We start from the raw sequence: 20,816 nt of genomic DNA on the forward strand, positions 1-20,816 counted from the left end.
TCCTCCCAATAGTTTGCATAAATTATGTGTGCTGCCATTATCATATATAATAAAATGTTTTCCCCTCATAATTAGTCTTTTAATTCATCTGTTATATTTAATGAAAATAATTCTGGGCTCATCTTGAATTTCTTTTGTAATGTGTCTGATATATTTTTATGAATTTTTTTCCAATGTTTTTTGGCTTGCCGCCACGTATGATACAGCATTCCATTTAGTTCTTCACATTTCCAACAATTGTTCCTGCTCTTATTCTGAATGTTTGCGAGTCTCAATGGTGTGATGTACCATCTATAAAATAGCTTATAATAATTTTCTTTGAGTTATTGCATTTCGTGAATTTTAGATTGTGTTTCCAGACCTACACCCAACTTTTTAATGGAACTGGCTTTCCTATATTTTGCACCCACTTTATTCTATTTTCCTTGATTGTTTCTTCTTTTAACTCTATATCTAAAAGTATCTTATAGATTTTCATTATCACATGTTTTTCCCCCTTGTGCTAGGATTCCCCCCCCCCCCCCCAATTTTCTGGGTTCACTTTCAATTCCTTGGGTCTTAATATCTTTCTTGAAGTTTTCTGAGATTTGTCAATGGAACAGCCAGTGGACTTCAATTCCTTCTCTTTGCATTTCTTCCTTTGTTTTTATTATTTCTCCTTTCTCTGTTTTAATTAAAATATCATCATACCTAAGCCATTTTTTTTGTACAGACTCTCTCTTTCATGAAACACTTCATGTGTAGAAGTCCATCTAGGAATCTTCATGTATAGATATTTTTTGTATTTTGTCCAGGTTTTGTACAACATTTTTCTCACCAGGTGTTTATTAAATTCTTTGTTTGTTTTTGCTTTATCATAGCATAGACAGGCATGCCATCCCTCTGCCATGTTGTCACTTTCTAGAGCTAATAGCCTTTTGTGTTTCAAATGTGATCCACTCTTTTAGAGAATACACTTGCGTTATAGTATATTTGTAGGTTTGGCATGCCCAGCCCTCCTTTTTCCTTACAGTCTTGCATCGCTGTTGTTTATCCTTGGCTTTTTTCCTTGCCATATGAATTTTTTCAAGTCTTTTGTCCATTCATAGATATGATTAATGTGTTATCTCTAGGAATCTCTAGGTCTTACAGTGTGACTCTGCTGGAGGTTGACAAAAGAGTCATACTGGAGGACTTAAGAGTTTCCTAGAGCAAACACTCCTCTTTTACATTCTTCAGCACAATTCTATGGTCAGCTTCTACTGGATGTTGACTACAGAGTTGTGCTGGAGGTCCTAGAGATTCCTAGGGCAGTGTGCTCTCAGGTTTTTTTTTAAAGAAGTGGTTTTTTATTATTATTTGTGGCTTTCCCACTTTCACGGGGATCCTGTGCTCCTAGCCCCATTGAATGTGGAGGGCCCACTGTATTTGATTTGAGGGCAGAAGGCTAGCTCAGGAATACAAAGCAGGCTGTGTGACAGGTGTGCAGCTCTGCCCTTCAGCATTACAAAAACTGTGCCTTGATCTGCAACTTGAGGTAGCTGTCTTAGAGGCTTACTGCATGCATGTTAATTCATCTTACCTCTATACAGTTTAAAATTGAATTCAGGCAACATCCTGATGTTATCAGATGCTTTTTGCCATTGAATTTGCCATCCGAATACAGTCTGGGTCCATCCCTGCTTCCAGAGCCGCTCCTCCTGGCTCTTTTCGGATCTGGGAGTTTTCTGAGTTAAGAAAATGGCTGTTGTAGCAAATTCAGCGGTAAAAACTGTCTGATAACATCAGGATGCCGCCCGAATTAAATTTTAAATGGGATAGAACTAAGCTGAATTAACATGCATGCAATAAGCCTCTAAGTCTACCCAAAGGTTGGGATGGGCAAGATACTTTGCTTATGTCTGGACCAGAGATGGTAGAAGTCCTTGAATTTCTTTAACTTAGAACTTACTTAGCTTATCTCTGATCTTTGTTGTCCTCCCCCCCCCCCCCCCGCTATAATTTTTTAAAATTATTTATGCTATCAAGGGTCTAAATCAAGGGAAGTCAAAGCGCCACTCCTTTCTGCTTTGGTCAGGCCTCATCTGGAATACTGTGTCCCATTGGGGGCACCACAGTTCAAAAAGGATATTGACAAGCTGGAGCATGTCCAAAAGAGGGTGACTAAAAAGGTGAAGGGTCTGGAAACTATGCCCTATGAGGAACGACTTGGGGAACTGGGGATGTTTAGCCTCAAGAAGAGATGGTTAAGAGGTAATATGATAGCTCTGTTTAAATATTTGAAGGGATGTCATATTGAGGATGGAGTAATTTTGTTTTCTGCTGCTCTAGAGAATAGGACACAAAACAATGGATGCAAGCTACAGGAAAAGAGATTCCACCTCAACATTAGGAAGACCTTCTTGACAGTAAGAGCTGTTTGACAGTGGACCATGCTTCCTTGCAGAGTGGTGGTCTCCTTCTTTGGAGGTTTTAAAATAGAGGCTGGACAGCCATCTGTCAGGGATGCTTTGATTGAGAGTTCCTGCATGGCAGCGGGTTGGACTGAATGGCCCTTGTGGTCTTTTCCAACTCTATGATTCTATGATTCTATCCTGCTAATAAGGTACTGGCTTGTATTTAGAGGTTGGTCAAAGAGAAATAGCCAAAATGGAAATCCAGAATACCCCACCAACTTGTTCACTCATTCACATTAAATCATTGGTCACCTATAGTAAATGGTATGAAAACAAGGCCACCCTTTCTGCCCCATCTACTTTAAACAACCAATAGTTTTGTAATAGGGCAGAACAGAAACCTCAAGGGGAGGGTATATAATGTGGCCTATATATCTAGCTCAGTTCAGGGAGCAGTATCAAAAGAAACTGGGCAATTGCCCAGTCTTGCAATATAGGATCATTGCCAAGGAGTGGGAGCCAGTGCCTTGACATACTGTGGCAGGGTGCTAATTTTCCAGTTCAAATTATATTTATGGCTGCATTTTCCCCAAGGTGAATTGTTCATCATAGTATGAAACCAAGTAACCTCAGCCATAACTTGTGTTTGTAGAGTGCAATCTATACACATGCAATTCCCTTCCACATAGAAATACGTGCAACAGCCCCGGGAAGCAGGGGAACTCTCTGTGTATGCCTATCCACAGTGTTGGATAGGGATGGAATTCAGCACACTCTTCAAAGTGGGAAAAAGTTGTGCTGCCATGATATTTTATTGGCCTGCTATTAGTTACCATTACCATTCATATCTTATGCTTTACTCCAGTGATTTGAGTTCAAGGCAGCAATCCTCCTTCTTATTTTGATATCAAAACAATCCTGCAAGGCATGTTAGGCTGAAATGTCATACTGGCACTTAGTGAAACTGATGTTTGCTCATCGTTAATCCTTACAGTTCTGTGATGGAAATTAAATGACAGAGCACCACAGCCCCAAATTTGTTATCCAGTAAGCTTCAGAGAAAAGCAGCATAGTGTAAAGATCTGAGTGTTAGACTCATAAGTTTATCGCATGGGGCTTCAACCGTTCCCCAGCGCGTTCTAATGGGGGCGCGCAGGGGCGTGCACGGAACGTGATGGGCACCGGATGGGGCCCAGAACGCGACTTTATCGCACGGGGGGATGCCGCCGCCGCCGCGCATTCCCATCGCGTCCCAATTTGGTTCCAGAGGGCACCATTTCTGGGGACGCTTTGAAACAGTTCCCAGAAATGGCACCCTCTGGAACCGAATTGGGACGCGATGGGAACGCGCGGCGGTGGCGGCGGCGTCCCCCCGTGCGATAAAGTCGCTTTCTGTGCCCCATCCAGTGCCCATCGCGTTCCGTGCGTGCCCCCACTTGCCCCCGTTAGAACGCGCTGGGGAACGGTTGAAGCCTCATGCGATAAACTTATAGGACTCTGGGAGACCAGGGTTCGTATTCCCTCTTAGGCATGGAAACCCACTGGGTGACCTTGGGTAAGCCACGCTCTCTCAGGGTCAGAAAAAGGTAAGGGCAACCTCTTCTGAACAAATCTAAGTGGAGCTCACAGAAAAATTGAAAATAACCTGATAGGTTTGCCTCAGGTCGCCATAAGTCAGAAATGACGAAGGCACACAACAATAACAGGCTTCATGGCTGAAAGTAGACCTGAATTTTGTCCTGTATTCTGTAATCGTCATAGCAGGCTTTCATTTCCCCCCCAATATTTTCCAGTTGCCATTCCTGATTTGAAAGGAGGTTTAATTGTCCCGCCCGTGCAATTATCAATGAAAGCCTATCAGGACAGTGGCAAGCCCTACTGCAAATATGACTTGAATAAGCTCATGACTTTGACCTTAAAAGGCTATCTACCTTTTTCAGTTTCCACATGAACTGCCATGTTGCTCTGCACCTGATGAAACTGCAAAGCACCCATCTACCTGCGCAGTCATTCTACTAGTATGTTTACATTTCATTTCCAGCCCAACCTCCCCCTCACGCTGTGTGGGAGAAGCACAAAAGAAAACATGGAGGGAAGGAGGAAGCCAGGCAAGAATGATTCAGGGGCAGAGGAAGGTAAGAGTACCTGTGAAAAACCTGGCTTTTAGTCACACTGACTCACGCAAACTAGTCTGGTTGGGCCTTTGTGATTTCTGTATCACCCATGAGAGCTCTATTAAGAATAAGGCATATCCATTCCTCCAACTGTCCTGGACTGGCAAAGACACTCATGATTAACCCTCTGTCATCTCACTTTTTAGCTGCTTTTCAAAGGTCCTAATTTCTTCTCTTCCCCGCTTCATTCTCTTTTGTTGTTGTTGTTAGTTGCCCTCAAGTCAATCTCCACTCAGTGTAGAGAGTTCATCCAAAGAAACAGGAGGAAATACAGAAATTTTTTTAGGCGAGAGTGATAGAAGATAAGGCTTCTATCAATGGCTTAGATTCTTCATAGCTACCCTCCCATTTCTAATCTTCTTCTCATTTCTTGACTGCAGTCACCATTTCTTTAACTATTTCGATGTCCTTGTTGTCTAGATTATGTATCTCTTTTGTGGTCATAATTTTTGTTTTCTTTATGTTAATCCCTTTGCACTTTCCTCTTTAACCTTCCTTAGTAACCTTTCCAAGACTGTGATATCATCCGCCATTATTTTGGTATCATCCACGTACCTTAGATTGTTGATATTCCTTCCTCCTATCTTTACTCCTCTTCCTTTTTTTTCTAGCTCTGCTTTTCTTATGATGTTTTCAGCATATAAACTGAACAAGTAGGGTCATAGAATGACCCCTTTGACTATTGGGAACCACTCTGTTTCTCCAAATTCAGATCTGACAGTGGCCTCTTGTCCTTAATACAGACTTCATCCTCCGCTTACTTCGACTGCTGCAAACTGAGTTCAAAATGCAAAAGTATTTTGCACTCAACTCAGCAGGGGAGAGGAGAAAAGAAGTGGAGTTAGTGTTGTCCTTCCCAGGAGGCTCAGGCCACATCATACTGCTGCAGTCTCTCCAAGCTTGTGTATTCATCATTAGTATCTTTCCCCCTCTTGATCAAACTCTGATGCTGCTTGGCCACATGTGTCCTCATTTTCATCTGTGAAATTTGGGAGGGTATTGTCAGAGGTTTAAAGAAAGAGTCTTAAAAGGGAGGGGGGCCCTTTGTCTTGCCTCTGCAGGGAGTTGATCTTCCATGAAGATCACACCTCAAACCAATGTATCACCATCACATGTGGTTTCAAAACTGGAGATGCTAAGCAAATTTTGGCTCTTATTGAGTTTAAGCTGATTTACACAGAGAGCTAAAAAAATAATAATAATAACTCAGTCAAAATGGCAGACAGTGCTTTGGCCGAAAAGACTTAGCAGAGCAGGATGTATTCCAGTGTTCATGCACATCTTAGGAATCCAACATGTCCCGTTTTTGTAGGAAAATGTTCAAAAACTAAGTAGAATGTAGCTCAGGAATTCATAACTAGTAAAAGAATGACAACTCTAGGACAGTCAGTAAAAATGCTAGATTTTTTTTGTCCAAAACAGTTTAAATCAGGAATGGGAAATGTGTAGTCCTCCAGATGTTGTTGGGCTTTCTATAACAGCATACACAGCCAATGCTGGAAAAAGATGGGAGCTACAGTCCAACAACATCAGTAGGGCCACATATTCCTTATCTCTGCTTTAAGGGGACCTGATTCCTTTTAAAATCAAGCCAATGAACTAGATGCATTTCTGTGGTTCATTCCAACATGAAATTTAATGAGATCATTTCTTTTAAGTGCATTATGGGATTGGTTTGCTGTTTCTTCCTCTCTTAGAACCATATGCTTTTGTATCTTGTTTCATATGAGAATACTCATTACAGTTCAAACTAACTTATTATCTCATCTGTAAAACACTTCCAGATACTTTCCAATATCCTTCATCAACCTACTGTGCTCCAGATGTTTTGGACTACAACTACTATCATCCAAGGACACTGTGAGTAGCTGACGTTACACTGTCCAGCCAACATCTGCCCAGTGTCTTTCTAGTAATTCTTGGTTGCTGTGAATCTTCCCAAGACTGCTCAACTAGGTGGACCTTAATCTGATCCAACCTCAAACTTCATATTTTCTTTTCTCTCCTTTTTGAAAAACAAATATTTATATCCTTCTGCATATCACAAGAGCAAGATGTGCACTTAGGATCACTTGGCAATGAATGATTATGACTTAATATTAAGAAACCCTGAGCATGCACTCTTCCTTCTTAAATTTAAAAATACTTGCAGACCAAAGGGATTCTAGTGCTGTTTTAGGGAAGGGGAAAGAACCCATAAGTAGAGAACAAAAAAATTAAATAAGCCCAATACTGAAATACATCTTCCAAACATCTTATTTATTATCATCCACAAATCTGCCTGTTTTCCATTTATCTGTCTAGCCCTTTCTAAAGTGCAGTTGTACTGTTGCCCATGATCAAATCTTTGTCAGACTCTTCCTGTTCACTTTAAACTTGTAGGTTATTAATATCATCATTTAGCCTGTGGCTTTACATAGAAGTGAACAAATGATCTGGTTTTGGCTTTTCTCAGAGTGATTCACACAGACCCCAAGTCCTCCTACTGTATCCCCTCCCCTCAAAAATTGGCGTTTACTCCACTAACATGTAAAATCATGTCCAGTTTCTGTGAAATCAGCATAAATCTGACACCATGAAGCTGATTTAAGGAAACTCACTCTCTGGCTTTATATAACTGTAAAAAGAAATAAGGTCCTGTTTTCACTCCACTGTTACAAGAACAGAATTGATGCTAATTTACATCAAACACACTTTGCTTTTCCAGAATCTCATACTTCTTTGGATTCAACAGAGACTCCATGACCCAGCTACAATCAAGAACACCAGAAAAGTGCAGCGTCCATGCCTTTGTAAAGATAGCTTGTTGGCTTATCTCATACAGGGAGAGTGGCAAATGCACTATCATAAGATGCAAACACACAGCATGCTGGTAACCATCATATTTCACCCCAGTGCTTACCCCTGCTTCACAAACATTAATCTCTGTCTCCATTTACCATCTTACAGCTTGCCTCCCTAAGACTTGCTCCAAGAAAATGCATCACCCACAGTCAAATCTTGTGATGAGAGTATTTCCCATTCAAAAGACTAGAGAAACATCACAGAGCTAATTCCAAGTTCATCTCCCCGTTTTGGAAAAGCAAGCTCCCTGTCCCATTGACCACCTCCATAAATGTGTACCTCCACAACTCTAACTTACCAGGGAAGGAGAGCTTCAGACGGGGACTGGTGCTGATAGACGTGGCTTCACTCCCAGCCAGCAACAGGAGAACCAGTGCCTGGATCATAGCAGCTGCTGTCCCTTCTGCTCCTCCACAAGTGCTGGACTCTGAACCTCCGGCAGCTGAAAGAGAAGCAAGAGTGAGACTGTCTGCCTGATCAGGTTACAACAGCCCCTCGCAGGATGAATGGGGGGAGGAGGGGGAGGCAGTGAAGGGGAAAATCCTCAGCCTGACTTAGAAAGGGAAAGACCCATCCAGATAAACACTGGAGTCCTCACAGACCTTCCTGACTATTTGGTACTTGTGAAGTCCTATCCAGAAGGAAACCACAGGAATGGAAAAGATCTTCCCTACAATGCTGTGGAATATGGCAGAGGATGATACAAAAGGGAATGTGCCCAAATTCACCATTATGCTTCTCTGTGTCTCCGACTGAAGCAGTGACCAAGGATGGCATCTCTCCTCTAAATGCCTGTCTGGAGTCAGTAATGGGCTGGATGAGGGAAAACAGACTCAGTTTGAATCCAGAGAAAATGGAAGTGCTTGTGATAGGTTCCCCGGGTCCGGGGATGGATATTTGTCCACCTGTCCTGAATGGGGTCACGTTCCCCTTGAAGGACTCTGTTCGCAGTCTGGGGGTGCTTCTAGACTTGTCACTCCACCTTACACCTCAGGTGAATGTGACGGTCAGGAGCACCTGTTATCAGCTTTGGTTGATACGCCAGCTGCGACCCTACCTGGGCCAGGGGGACCTTGAAACAGTGGTACATGCTCTGGTGACCTCTCGGTTGGATTTCTGTAATGCGCTCTACATGGGGCAACCCTTGTACCAAACTCGGAAGCTTCAATTGGTTCAGAACATGGCAGCTAGACTGGTCACTGGATCTTCCAGGACCAGCCATATAACACCTGTCTTGAAAGATCTACACTGGCTGCCTATTAGCTTCCGGGCGCAATACAAGGTGTTGGTTATTACCTATAAAGCCCTAAATGGCTTGGGCCCAGGGTACTTGGAGGACCGCCTCTCCCCATACAATCCGCCCCGCGCTCTCAGGTCAGCCGGGAAGCAACTGTTGAGAGTTCCAGACACAAAATATACTGTAACAGCTCAGAGGGCCTATTCCATCTCAGCCCCACAGCTCTGGAACTCTCTTCCCGGCGAGCTCCGCTCAGCCACCTCCCTTGACCAATTTAGGAAGGGGTTAAAAACCTTCCTTTTCAAACAAGTCTTCCTCCAGACAGTGTAATTACCTGTACTCCCCCAACACACTGCACATGTAAGCTGAATCAGCTAGTTTGTACATTTTTATCCTCTATTTTAACATTGTATATAATTGTTTTAAATTCTGCTTTTAACTGTTTTTTATTGATGCTGTTGTTGTTGCAATTGTATATTGCACTCTGCTTGTCACCCGCTTTGATCTATTGGAAAAGTGGGTTAGAAATATATTATTATTATTATTATTATTATTATTATTATTATTATGCTGTAGTTCAGGGAGGTTGATAAGGTTTGAACATTAGACATGGAACAGTTAAACGTGGCCTGAATTCCCCACTAAGCCATGAAGCTGAGTGAGTGTCCTTGGGCTAATCAGTATCATTCAGATGATCTACCTGCCTAGGTTGTCAAACAGATGAAATTCACATAAGTAATCTTTTATCAATGAAAATAAAAACTTGTTTGCAGAGAGGGCCATGGGAGATAAATACAGTAAATCAAAAACAAGCCTTTAAATTTTTTTTCAAATACTTTCTTAGAACTTCCACAGCCACTGCCACAACTTATTTACCTATATTTATCATGCATGTCTACACCACCCTAAAACAAAAGTCTCTGTAGGATCCCTCTTCTTATAGTTGTTGTCAAGATGCACTTTTAACTTTCTAAGTCCCAGATCTATAGTTTATGACACCATTAAGTGCTGACATTGAGCACCATGTCATATTCTGGTGCTGATCCAATTGCTTGTGCTGTGATGACAGAAACAGTGGAAGGATTCTATGACAAGTCCTCAGAACTGGGACAGAATGGGCAAACTTTCCTGGCCTAGTGTCATCTGGATGTTTTGTACCAGCACTAGTTCATAAGGCAAAACACCTTATGATGGGGAAGTTTGGTTGTTGCATTGTTAGTAGAAGATGTTGATCTCTGCAACAATCTTACTTTTGATTAACTCACTTGCATGTTGCCAGCCTCTTCTATAGTACCTCCAATGCCAACAAATGTCAAATGACTTTCATGGATTACCTTTTGTCCACTTCATCTGAGTTTCATAGCCAAAATAACAACTGTGCTCCAGAATGAGTTCATTTCTGGTTTGTATTTTAATATTGGAATAAATACAGCATTTCTGCAATTCCAATATTCTGTCATGAAACACAGAAAAACATGTGTACAAACATACCAATGGATAGCACAGATTAATAATCTATTCCCCAACAATCCTGTGAAAACAAGCTTAGATTCTACAAATTAGTCATTCACAGGAAAATAGATGTTTGTCATGTAACTGAAGTGTACTAAGCCTAAACACATGTATCCTGTTTGATGATATGATACTGTTTAAGTATTTGAAGGGGTGTCATACTGAGGATAGAACAGGCTTGTTTTCTGCTGCTTCAGAGAACAGGACCCAGAACAATGGATGCAAGCTACAGGATAAGAGATTCCACCTCAACATTAGGAGGAACATTCTGACAGTAAGAGCTGTTCAACAGTGGAAAACACTCCCTCAGAGAGTGATGGAGTTTTCTTTTTTGGAGGTTTTTAAACAGAGTCTGGATGGCCATCTGTTGTGGGTGCTTTGATTGTGAGTTCCTGCATGGCAGGGTTTGGACTGGATGGCCCTTATGGTCTCTTCCAACTCTACAATTCTAAAGTTAGGTGTTCTATAGAACACACTGGAGATGACAGGATGACAGCAGGTTTTTAGTAAGAAACGGCTTCAACTATAACATAGACCACCCATATAAGGAAGTAATCATATATGGTACAGTACTTGTAACTTTGGGAATAAACTTTTTCTTGGCAACAGCCATGTTTTCCCCTCTTTCGTTTTGTTTTTAAATGATTTGCAGGATCTACAGACTTCTGATTTGGTGTCCACACAAGTCCCCATAAATGTTGGCATACCAGCAGAGTCTTTCTTGCAGTACAATTTGTATATAAGGGATGGATGAGAAAGAAAACCATGACTTAAACAACCGTGGATGGCAAGAAAGCATGAATGGAGAAAGAAATGTTCCAAGATATAGTGGGAGACTGGGGAAGGTTGGAGCACAACGACAGGGCAATTTAGCCACCACTGCATTACAGAGCCAAGCTGTCCTGATCAATGAAACAGGTTTTTGTGTATTCCCATTGCCAATGTCTGATTTATGCCCATTTATCCTCTGCTACACAGACTGTCTAGTTTGCCCAATGTAGAATGCTGAGGGCATTATTGACAGAGGATGGCATATATTCCACCAGAATTTCAACAGCTTCCAATCCACCGTCCATCTCAGCCTGGAACAAGGCTACAGAACAAATACACTTTTTGAACACCACCATACAGCTGCACAATGAACATATAAACACCACCCTATATTGCAAACTCACTGACCACTACATGCCTTACATGCCTCCACCCTGAACACACTACCAAATCCCTGGTTTACAGCCAAGCCCTCTGATCTACAGACTTCTGATTTGGTGTCCATAAAAGCCCCCATCAATGTTGGCCTACCAATCCAACATCTGCTCAGATATTGAGCAGTCACATCTGCTTAGGCCCACAGGATAGCGATGCCAAACTCATGGAATTACAACAAGCATTCCTCAAACTACAGTACCCATCATAAGAAGTAAAAAAACAAATCAATAAGGCAAGACTAATACCCAGCACCAATTCATTACAGAACAGACTAAAGACAGGAAATTATGGAACTCCACCATTGGTCACATATAGCGCCCAACTGAGATCACTCCATCATATCATCACTGAACTACAACTATTTTGCATAGTAACACTTGTTGACATATAGGAGTTTATCGCATACAATTTTAATGCCAATCCAGGCACAGGACAGCATCAGGCTGGAATGGGTTAAAACTGATGTTACTGCATGTAAAATTGCTGCTGCCCTGCTGCCCAACCATCATCTGCCCTCCAACAGTGCTCTGGCGACCAATTTTGGTACTATGGAAAGCAAATTGCGAGTCTTTTTAAACCAGATTAAGTCAGGTGTAGTCCAGATTCAATGTGGAACAGGCCAGGCCACATGAAGATATTCTGCACTTGAATTGCCCCTTCCTTGTGTGATGATGATGTGTGTGGGGGGCGGGGGGGGGGGGAATGTGAAGAGTCCATGTAGACATGCTCCTTAAGACCTGTATCCCTTGCCACCAATTTCCTGCCTACAATGCTACCAGTAATGTGTCATGTCAGCCATTAAGGCTTTCTTCCTCATATCTATCAAATACTAGAAAGTAATTCATAATACAATTGTTGTTACAGCCATTACTGTTGTTATGTGCCTCCAGGCTGACTCCAGCTTAATGAGTCCGTGACATAACATGTACTCCAACTTAAACCAGCCCTCCCATTTTCTAGAGCAAGCCTTAGCATTATCATGCTTAGTACACCAGACAGACTGGAACAACTTAACATTATGGAAGGGTTTTTGAGGTGAAGTCTGCACTACTGCACTTCATGTTTATCCCTACATGGTAAACGGCATTATGTTTTTGTTCGTGGCATGTAAGGAGACTATGCAGTACAGCAACATTGTTGTATCAGTGTAATGGATAGCCTTTAATGTGATGTGTGGGTTGGGCAGAGGAATGTTTGCAGAAGTACATTTGAAATGACTGGTCTGACTGCTGGAATTAAATATGTTGAATGTGAACCGCTTGCAGAATAACACAAGTTCAACAGTTCATAAAGGCTATCCAAATGTTTAATGCTATTCAAGTAGGACAGGGATCAGCAACTGCAGCAGGTCACAGCCAAAAATATCCAAAATAGGGAAAATCCAGAAGCAGTTTTGTTTTTGAAAAAATGACATTTTAAAAATGTTAAACCATTTAAATAGCACCTGCAATCACTTTAAAATGTGAATCACTATACCTGGGAGCTTCCAAGTAAGAAATTCACACTTTTTCTGGCTAGAAAAGAATGTTTTGTGGGGGTCTAGAGGGTTAAAGGTCACAAGGTCTGCAGAGGGGCACACATGCAGTCTCAGGTAGTGTTTACTTAATAAAAACAAGAAAGCTTGATTCTGATCCCAACTCTGCTGCCAACAATCTGTATTACAAAAGGCATATATTTTTAAAACAACAACAACAACAACAACACAAACATAACCAGTAAATAAAAGGTCAACCAAAAAAATTAATCTTACTTCCAAAAGTGCACTTAAGATTTTTTAAAATCTTCCAAGGGAAGATTCCACAGAACAGCAAATGTGTTATTGCTGTTGTTAAACTAAACAAAGCCTTCCATAGACAATTAGATAGCCCCTGCTTGAAATTTTACAGTCTTTGCATTGACATCCCAATCTGCCATCTTTACCACTGTTTTTGCCAAAATGAGAGTGACAGAGAAAAGAGAATGTGCATAGACAAGATATTATGTTTAAAACAGAACTGCTCCTTCAGAAAAGCAGAAAACAATGTTAACAAGATGCATGTACTGTATCTGTGCACTCATATATGGGTAAACAAAAACAAGAATTATTTAAAGAGGAAAAACAAGCAGAGGAGAACAAATGAACACAACTTTAAAATAAAGAAAAGGGAAGACGAGTGGCAGGCAGCAAGGCAGAATGAATTCCACTTATAGGGAGAAGTGAAGGAGAGCAAAGGAAGACAAACAGAGGCAAACTGCGAAAAAAGAAAGGCAAACAAAGGCAGTCGGAAAATAGAAAATGAACAAACATGTGAATTGTCCTGACCTCTTTGAAATATTCTGTCAAGAGTTATTTTTAACTTGATTATTCTGTTCTATTACCTTATTTATACCCTTAAATAAAGCTGGAACTCAAGGTGGCTTATAATTTTTTTAAAAAAAATCAGATGTTGAACACATATAGCTGCAAACATTACAAAAGTTTTTTCGTATTGGGCTGGATTGCCCCAGGTGGGGATATAATGCAAAAATCTGTTGTCAATCATCCTTGTCTTGTAAATCAAGCTTCTGGTGTGTCTTAAATCTAGCCTTTCAGGATCTTAGCAACAATCGTGCTCTGCTTGTAGCTGCCTTCACTGGAGATTGAACCTGAAGCCCCACATATGTGATTCTACATTGTTAATATGGCACAAAATAGACAACTGTCTCTGTATCACTCCATTCATCCTATCCTGCTCTGAATCCATGCTAGTTATAATGGAATTACTATCATTTGCTTTATAGCCTAAATGCATGACTCATTCATGAGAGTCCAGCTTGGCTCCTTTCTTAAGCCAACCAGAATCACTGGATTTGCACACGTATCATTTTGTCATAGTCAGAGGTCTCCATAGTAAACTGTTCCCCCTGTGTGTAGCCCATGTTGATGGACACCAGTTCTGACCATTCACTATACAGTCGGCCCTTCTTATATACTGATTTTTATACACGGATTCCAGCATACACGGTTTGAAAATGTTCAAAAAAAGTATAAATTTGAAATATCAAACCTTGATTTTCCATTTTTTATAAGGGATACCATTTTGCTATGTCATATTTAATGGGACTTGAGCATACATGGATTTTGTTATACATGGGGGATCTTGGAACCAAACCCCAGCGTATAAGGGTCCACTGTACTTGATGGGATTGATGGGAGCTGCAGTCCAACATCTGGAGGGATGCATATTGCCCATCCCTGGAATAGATGCCAAAAATCGAGAGAGACTTTCCTTCCTGGGTGCCAAGCCCACCTGCCAAGCTCCCAGAAAGAAGAATGGATTCAGTCCCTTTCCCTTTCTTCCTGGCCTTTTTTCACACCCGTCCTGTTTTCCATTTTCCCCAAATGAGTCTTCCCCACCCTGTTCTTTTCACAGGCAGATGGCCACCTCTGAGCCCATTTGTCTGCTGCAATTATTTCTTTGCACCCCTGACAATTAAAGGATGCCAGCTTCCTAAAGCAATTATAGAGATGCCATGTAAGCCCAGCTGTAATGCAGGGGGATTTTCTGATAAGTGCACCATGGTCGGTGTGTCAGCTAACGAAGCTTGCCCAGACCTCAGGCGAACACAGGCCTCCCTTCCCAGGGAATCTGTTAAGCTATGGACAATGAAGTGAAGAAAAGAAGACTAAATCTTTACAGAGTAGTTTAAAACTCTAAAGGATCTTAATTAAGGTTTGAAGCAGGATGGATGTGCATTTGGAAGACACTCCAGTTTCCGTCCCTATACATTTCTAGGTGAGCATAGATTTTTGGAAAATATGTTTTGGGTTCTACAGAAAAAAATCACTGTTAGATAGAGAAGGTAGGACCTGCAGTAAAACATTGCAGTGTGATGTGCTTTTGTCCCGGATTCCAGACATTCCACTCTATTCCTCCTCTCCTTATTTTAAACCCCCCACTCTGCTCCCCCAATAGTCAGTTAGCATTTCACTGAGCATGCATAGTCCATCTTGTGCTGTTTTGATTATGGCCCCCTTTCCAGTTAGTTCCCTGTCAATTATTTTTGTACTTCTGCAAACCTTGGATTCCCACTAAGTGTAAAAATCACTTCTTCTTGCAGGTATTCTAGATGGCAATCTTTTAGATATAGAAGGAACAGCACTCAAAGCACTGAACCTCACTATCTATAAGTGCATGATGATTGCCCAGGCTGAATTTGGGTTCCTGGGTGTGGCCTCAATCTTTCTGCCCTCAAGAATTCCTTGCAGTCCCAGCTGATGACAAACATCTTCACATCCCTTCCCAAGAAGAGCATTTTCTCAGCCCGGCGGGGAAGAGCTTCTTCCCTCCCAGCAGATGCCTAATTAGAACATATTAAAGTTACTGCACAGCAACACTCCCCCTTGAAAAGGAGTAAATAAAAGGCTGAGCAAGAGTGTTGGTCAGGGGGTCCCTCCCTCTGCTTAGACATTAGAATTCTGAAGGGGCAAAAGCCTGCTGTGCTTGAATGGGAAGGCATACAGAATTCTTGCAGGGGGGCAGTACAGTGCAATGGGCTCCTACAATCAGAGCATGGAATAAAAACTACCCTTTTTACTACAACTCCCACAATCTCCCAGCCAGAAAAGCCATGAGATTCGGGAAACACTGACCCATCTTTCAATGATTGCTCTGATCCTTGCCAAAAAAAAAAAAAAAAGCCAAGGAGAGTTTGCTTACATCAGAAACCAAAGGATGCCACTGGAAACAGAAGGCTGCAAAGGAAGGACTGAGTCCAGGGATAGTTATGCCTTCACTGTTAAATGCCCCCTCTGAGTATGGCAATTTGCACTGTAAATGAAAAACATGTTGAGGGAACATGGAGTTCTCAACTTCCCCATCCTGCCCTAAGCAGACCTTGTAAGTCAGTGTGATTTGAGAAGCTTTTCTCAAATTAGTATGGGCTGGAGTATTCAGGTGGAATTCTTGTGGCAACCACTTAATGCCATGGGCTCTATCAATGCTTGGAAATCTTATTTTTCTAGAGTACAGATCCCAGAATCTGTTGCACAGCATGTGTTAACTGATTCTGGACATTGTGACTGCCCTTCCCATAACTGTTTCAAGCCCTGGGCACTGTATCCCTTTGTCCTTCCACACCAAGGTAGGAATCTTGTGGCCCTCCAGATGTTGATGGACTGCAACTCCCAACTCAGGGTCTAGTGCCATGGAGATGAGTTTATTTAATACCCTTATTGATTTCCTCTACTCTGTTTCAGGTGGTTTGTCTTATCTTAGTCTAATGTATTTTGCACTCTATTTTATTATATTTGCTTTTATTTAGCTAATATTGGTTTTAGCTCTTAACTCTTGTCTTAATTTTATATGAGCTTTTAGATGTGACCAAGTTTTATTTTTGTATGTATTTTGACACTTGGATTTTCTATTTTCTATTTTGTATTTTGCAATTTGTATTGTGCATTTTGTGATACGGTCAGCTGACTAATCAATAAACTTCTACTTGTTGTTGCAACTCCCAACTCTTCTGTCTGGTAAAGTCAGTGGTAAGGAATACTTGGATTTGCAGTTCTGCACATCTGGAGAGCCACATGATTCCTACAAAGCCATCTGGGCATCTTTCAGTCCCATAGGACAAGCCAACCCTACTGACACATTAGTCAGATTTTTTCTAACTCTCAAGGAGCACTGACCCTGCTTTCAGCACCAGAATTCAGCATTCCCACCCCCTTATTCAAGACATACTGAATTTCTTCCCACTTCATTCTTACTGCCTTTACTATCTCTCTCTAAGATCTGTTGTCCCTCAGTAAGACCAGTTAGGCTTGAACAGCGGCCTTAATGTGTCAACATGTGCCAGCAGTATCACTGAGATATATTCTCCAAGATGCAGCCTGTCCAGCATCCATTCAGCAACTCTTGGCTTCTCTTCCCTGAGAAAAACATTGGAGCAAGAAATAAAGGTAGGAATAAACCCATCCACCTGGTAAAAAATCTGTCACCCACTGAGCCAGGGTCTTGGCAAGAAAGATGTGGAGCAGGCAAATGGCCACATATTTATTTTGCATTCACTGGGAACTGCAAGACTAATATGGCTACTGGGTCAGAAAAGACCCCGGCCTCTACAGAAAAGCCAAAATAATGTTTTTCTTTTCCAGCACCAGCATAGCTATGAAAACCTCTCTACTGCCAGTAGATTCAAACATCTAGTAGCAGAAAGGCTTGAATGATAGAAACAGAGCATGCATGTTCTTCTACCAGATACACAAGTTATGGGACACAAGCCAAGAGTTGGTTATAGCTCAGTATATTGACATTCATGAATTTGCAACGCAATTTGCAAATCAAACAATGCATGCAGAAATGTGTATACTGGAGATAGGGGCACAAAAATTTGTGCTACAGCAAAGGCACACAAAAACATTTCATTTTATGCAGAAAAGGCTTGCCAAAATGTGTATATTTCTAAATGTGTTTTAAAAATGAACAACTGCTATATCTACTGGGATTTGGTTCCAGGACCCTCTGTGGATACCAAAATCCATGGATGCTCAAGTCCCATTATGTACAATGGCAAAGTAAAATAATGTCCCTTATATAAAATGGCAAAACCAAGGTTTGCCTGTGGATATGGAAGGCACATGACATGAATATTCACACTTTTTCTTAACCTTTAAAGAATCCATATGCACACATGGAAATGGGAAAAGACACTTCATTTCAACAAAGAATATGAAACTGAATTAAATTAAATTAAGCCCCCTTCCCCACCACCACTCCCTTCTCCTTTTGTGTCGTGTCTTTCTAGATTGTAAGCCTGAGGGCAGGGAACCGTCCAATTAAAAAGATTGTATCTACAGCGCTGTGTAAATTTACAGCACTTTATAAATAAAGGTTAATAATAATAATAATAATAATAATAATAATAATAATTTGTTCACACACCTCCCCCATACACACACATGCACACACATACACAAACACCAAAAATATGAAACAAGTAGAAACTGGTTTACAACCTTCTTCAGTCAACTTTTCTTTGTGGAACTGGGCATGCTAGTTTATAGCTTGGAATTGAGGCAGCAGAGTTGTACATATATAGAGCTTGGCTAAGATCATACACTGCCAAATATGGGAAACAAATACAGTATCCTGAGAACAAGCTAGTGAATTGATTACCGAGATGAAATTTGAACTATCCACTCTTTTTACTACCATACATGAGATTCTCAGGCTGCATAGAAAAGCCTTAAAGTAGGTGGGCCAGCTCTGATGACAGAACCTCAGAAACCAGGTAAATGCCTAAGGCTACAGTAAAGTGCAATCCTTCAGGAGAGCAGTACACTCCACTGTACCTGGTAGTGCTCTGCATAAGCTTGCATAGCATTGCATGGGCATTAGTATTCAGAGGATGGGGATTCATCGACTTGTCTAATCCCTTACCTCCTCCCGTGATTGTTGTTGTTTTGTGTCTTCAAGTCATTTCCTACTTATGGTGATACAAAGGCGAACCTATCACTGGGGTTTCTAGGGCTGCGAGTGGGTGACTCGCCCAAGGCCACCATGTTTCCATGACCAAGTGGGGAATCAAAGCCTGATCTCCAGAGTCGTAGTCCAATGCTCCAACCATTACACCACACTGACTGACTAGCAGACAAATCAGGAAAGAAAAAGCCAAAATCTGCACACTTTAATCAGCTTGTGGGATTCACTACTTCCTGTTGACAAATTCAGGTTATCTTGGAACAATTTTTCAAAATGTGATTTTAAAATATTCCTAATTATAAGACATATATTCTATAGCAGGAGAAAATTCTTTGTCACTTTAATTTCCTTTTTAAACTGGGAAGGCTTGTTGGCGAGACTAAGACCTCATTCACACTGGTGGCATTGCTCTGGAACGAACTGGTCAAATTCGGGGGGCTCCCTCCCGAATTGCTCCGGAAGCAAGTGCTGACTACCAATCAGGGGCATTTTAACACGAATGCCCTCTTGGAGAATTCGGATTTAAGGTGAAGGTGCCTGGCTGTCAATCAAAGTTAGTTCTGCGATGGTCATAGGTGACGTTTCCAGCACTGACAGGGGCATCAGAAGTGTGCTTTCCACCCCTCCCTTTTTTTTAAAGGACCAGGCACCATTTGTCAAATTTAAAAACCTCTGGGGTGTGTGTGTGTTGTGGGCATTTGGGTCAGTGTTGTAGATTATGATCTGCCCTTGGCCCCATTTTCAACCCCAAAATGAAAGCTAGTGCCATCTCTGTAGCCTGTATCCTACTCCCTTGGCACCCCAGAATGCCTCATACACAGGTAACAACAACAACAACAACAACAACAACAACAACAACAATAAAATTAATTCCTCACCTTGGAATGCCAGAAAAGGATGCTTTTTTTTTTTTTTTTTCGCTTTCCCTAGGCTACCCCTGAATTCCTTAGAGACAGTAGCAAAAGCTGTATAAATTTGCCAATTTGCCTAATTGGAAAGAGAAGCATTACATTCGATTTCTATTCATTCACTTTGCAGCAGTCATTCCAAAGGAAAAAATAGGCTACCCCTGAAGACAGGATCAACAGCTGTATCAATTTGCCAAGTTGCAACATTACATTCGAATTCTAATGGGCCATTCATTCTCATTGCCATTCATTCTCATTGCAGCAGTCATTCCAAAGGAAAAAATATGCCAAAAATAATTAAAAAAAAATAAAATCCAAAGGAAAAAGGTCTCTGCTGGATAGCAGAGGCTTCCCTTGCTGTAGTGCCCTGACTTGCCCTGAATTGACCCTTGTTGCTGCTCACGATCTATCTATATATCTATATATCTATATATATCTATATATCTTTACCTACAAACATGCGCATTTTTCGCCAAAAATAATTTTAAAAAATAAAAATCAAAGGGAAATGGTCCCTGATGGATAGCAGAAGCTTGGCCTCTTCTGCCCCCCCCCCCACCTGCCCTGAATTGACCTGATCAGTCACCCCCTTTTTGCCTCCTGTCACCCTTTGCATCCAGCAATTCCCCTTTTTTCAGCTCTTTCCTCCTCCTCCTCCCCTTCTGATGAGGGGAGGGAATGCTCTGACCTCTGCCCACCCCCTGACCCTAATCCCTCCCTGAATTTGCCCCGATCACGAGGGCAAGTTCATATTTCGCGGAACCGGGTCTTTTGAGAAAAGACGGATTTTAGCCCAATTCTGGATACCCCGGGGTAAGGGGCATTTCCTTGTGCAAGCCTCGACATGGATTGTGACAGAATCGGGCCCAATATGAACTTCACATGCAAGAATTGGTTTGAAAACCAGGTTTTTTTCGTAGTCTGAATGGCCCTGTTTTATTGAATTATTTCCTATATTGCTATGTATTTTATATGTATTATCCTACTAGAGAGGCCCCTTCCCCACCACCACTCCCTTTGTGTCATGTCTTTTTAGATTGTAAGCCTGAGGGCAGGGAACCGTCCAATTAAAAAGATTGTATGTACAGCGCTGTGTAAATTTACAGCACTTTATA

At 41.5% G+C, this 20,816-nt stretch overlaps 1 protein-coding gene across 3 annotated transcripts in view; it reads right to left on the reverse strand.

Moving 5' to 3' along the window:
- Positions 1-20,816, reverse strand: part of SEMA3B (semaphorin 3B) — a 65,026-nt gene that overhangs the window by 35,549 nt on the left and 8,661 nt on the right. For 2 of the 3 annotated variants that reach the window (XM_089525797.1, XM_089525789.1), the window contains exon 2: positions 7,692-7,835. In XM_089525797.1, the coding sequence (XP_089381923.1) occupies positions 7,692-7,779 (88 nt within the window). In that variant the 5' untranslated portion in view covers positions 7,780-7,835. Of the gene's footprint in view, positions 1-1,561; positions 1,626-7,691; positions 7,836-20,816 lie in introns of those variants that run through there. The other variant, XM_089525807.1, reaches the window with a different exon arrangement.

The sequence above is a fragment of the Sceloporus occidentalis genome, unplaced genomic scaffold, assembly GCF_023333645.1.
Source record: "Sceloporus occidentalis isolate IW3139 unplaced genomic scaffold, rSceOcc1.0.p SCAF_1, whole genome shotgun sequence".
Classification (NCBI taxonomy): domain Eukaryota; kingdom Metazoa; phylum Chordata; class Lepidosauria; order Squamata; family Phrynosomatidae; genus Sceloporus; species Sceloporus occidentalis.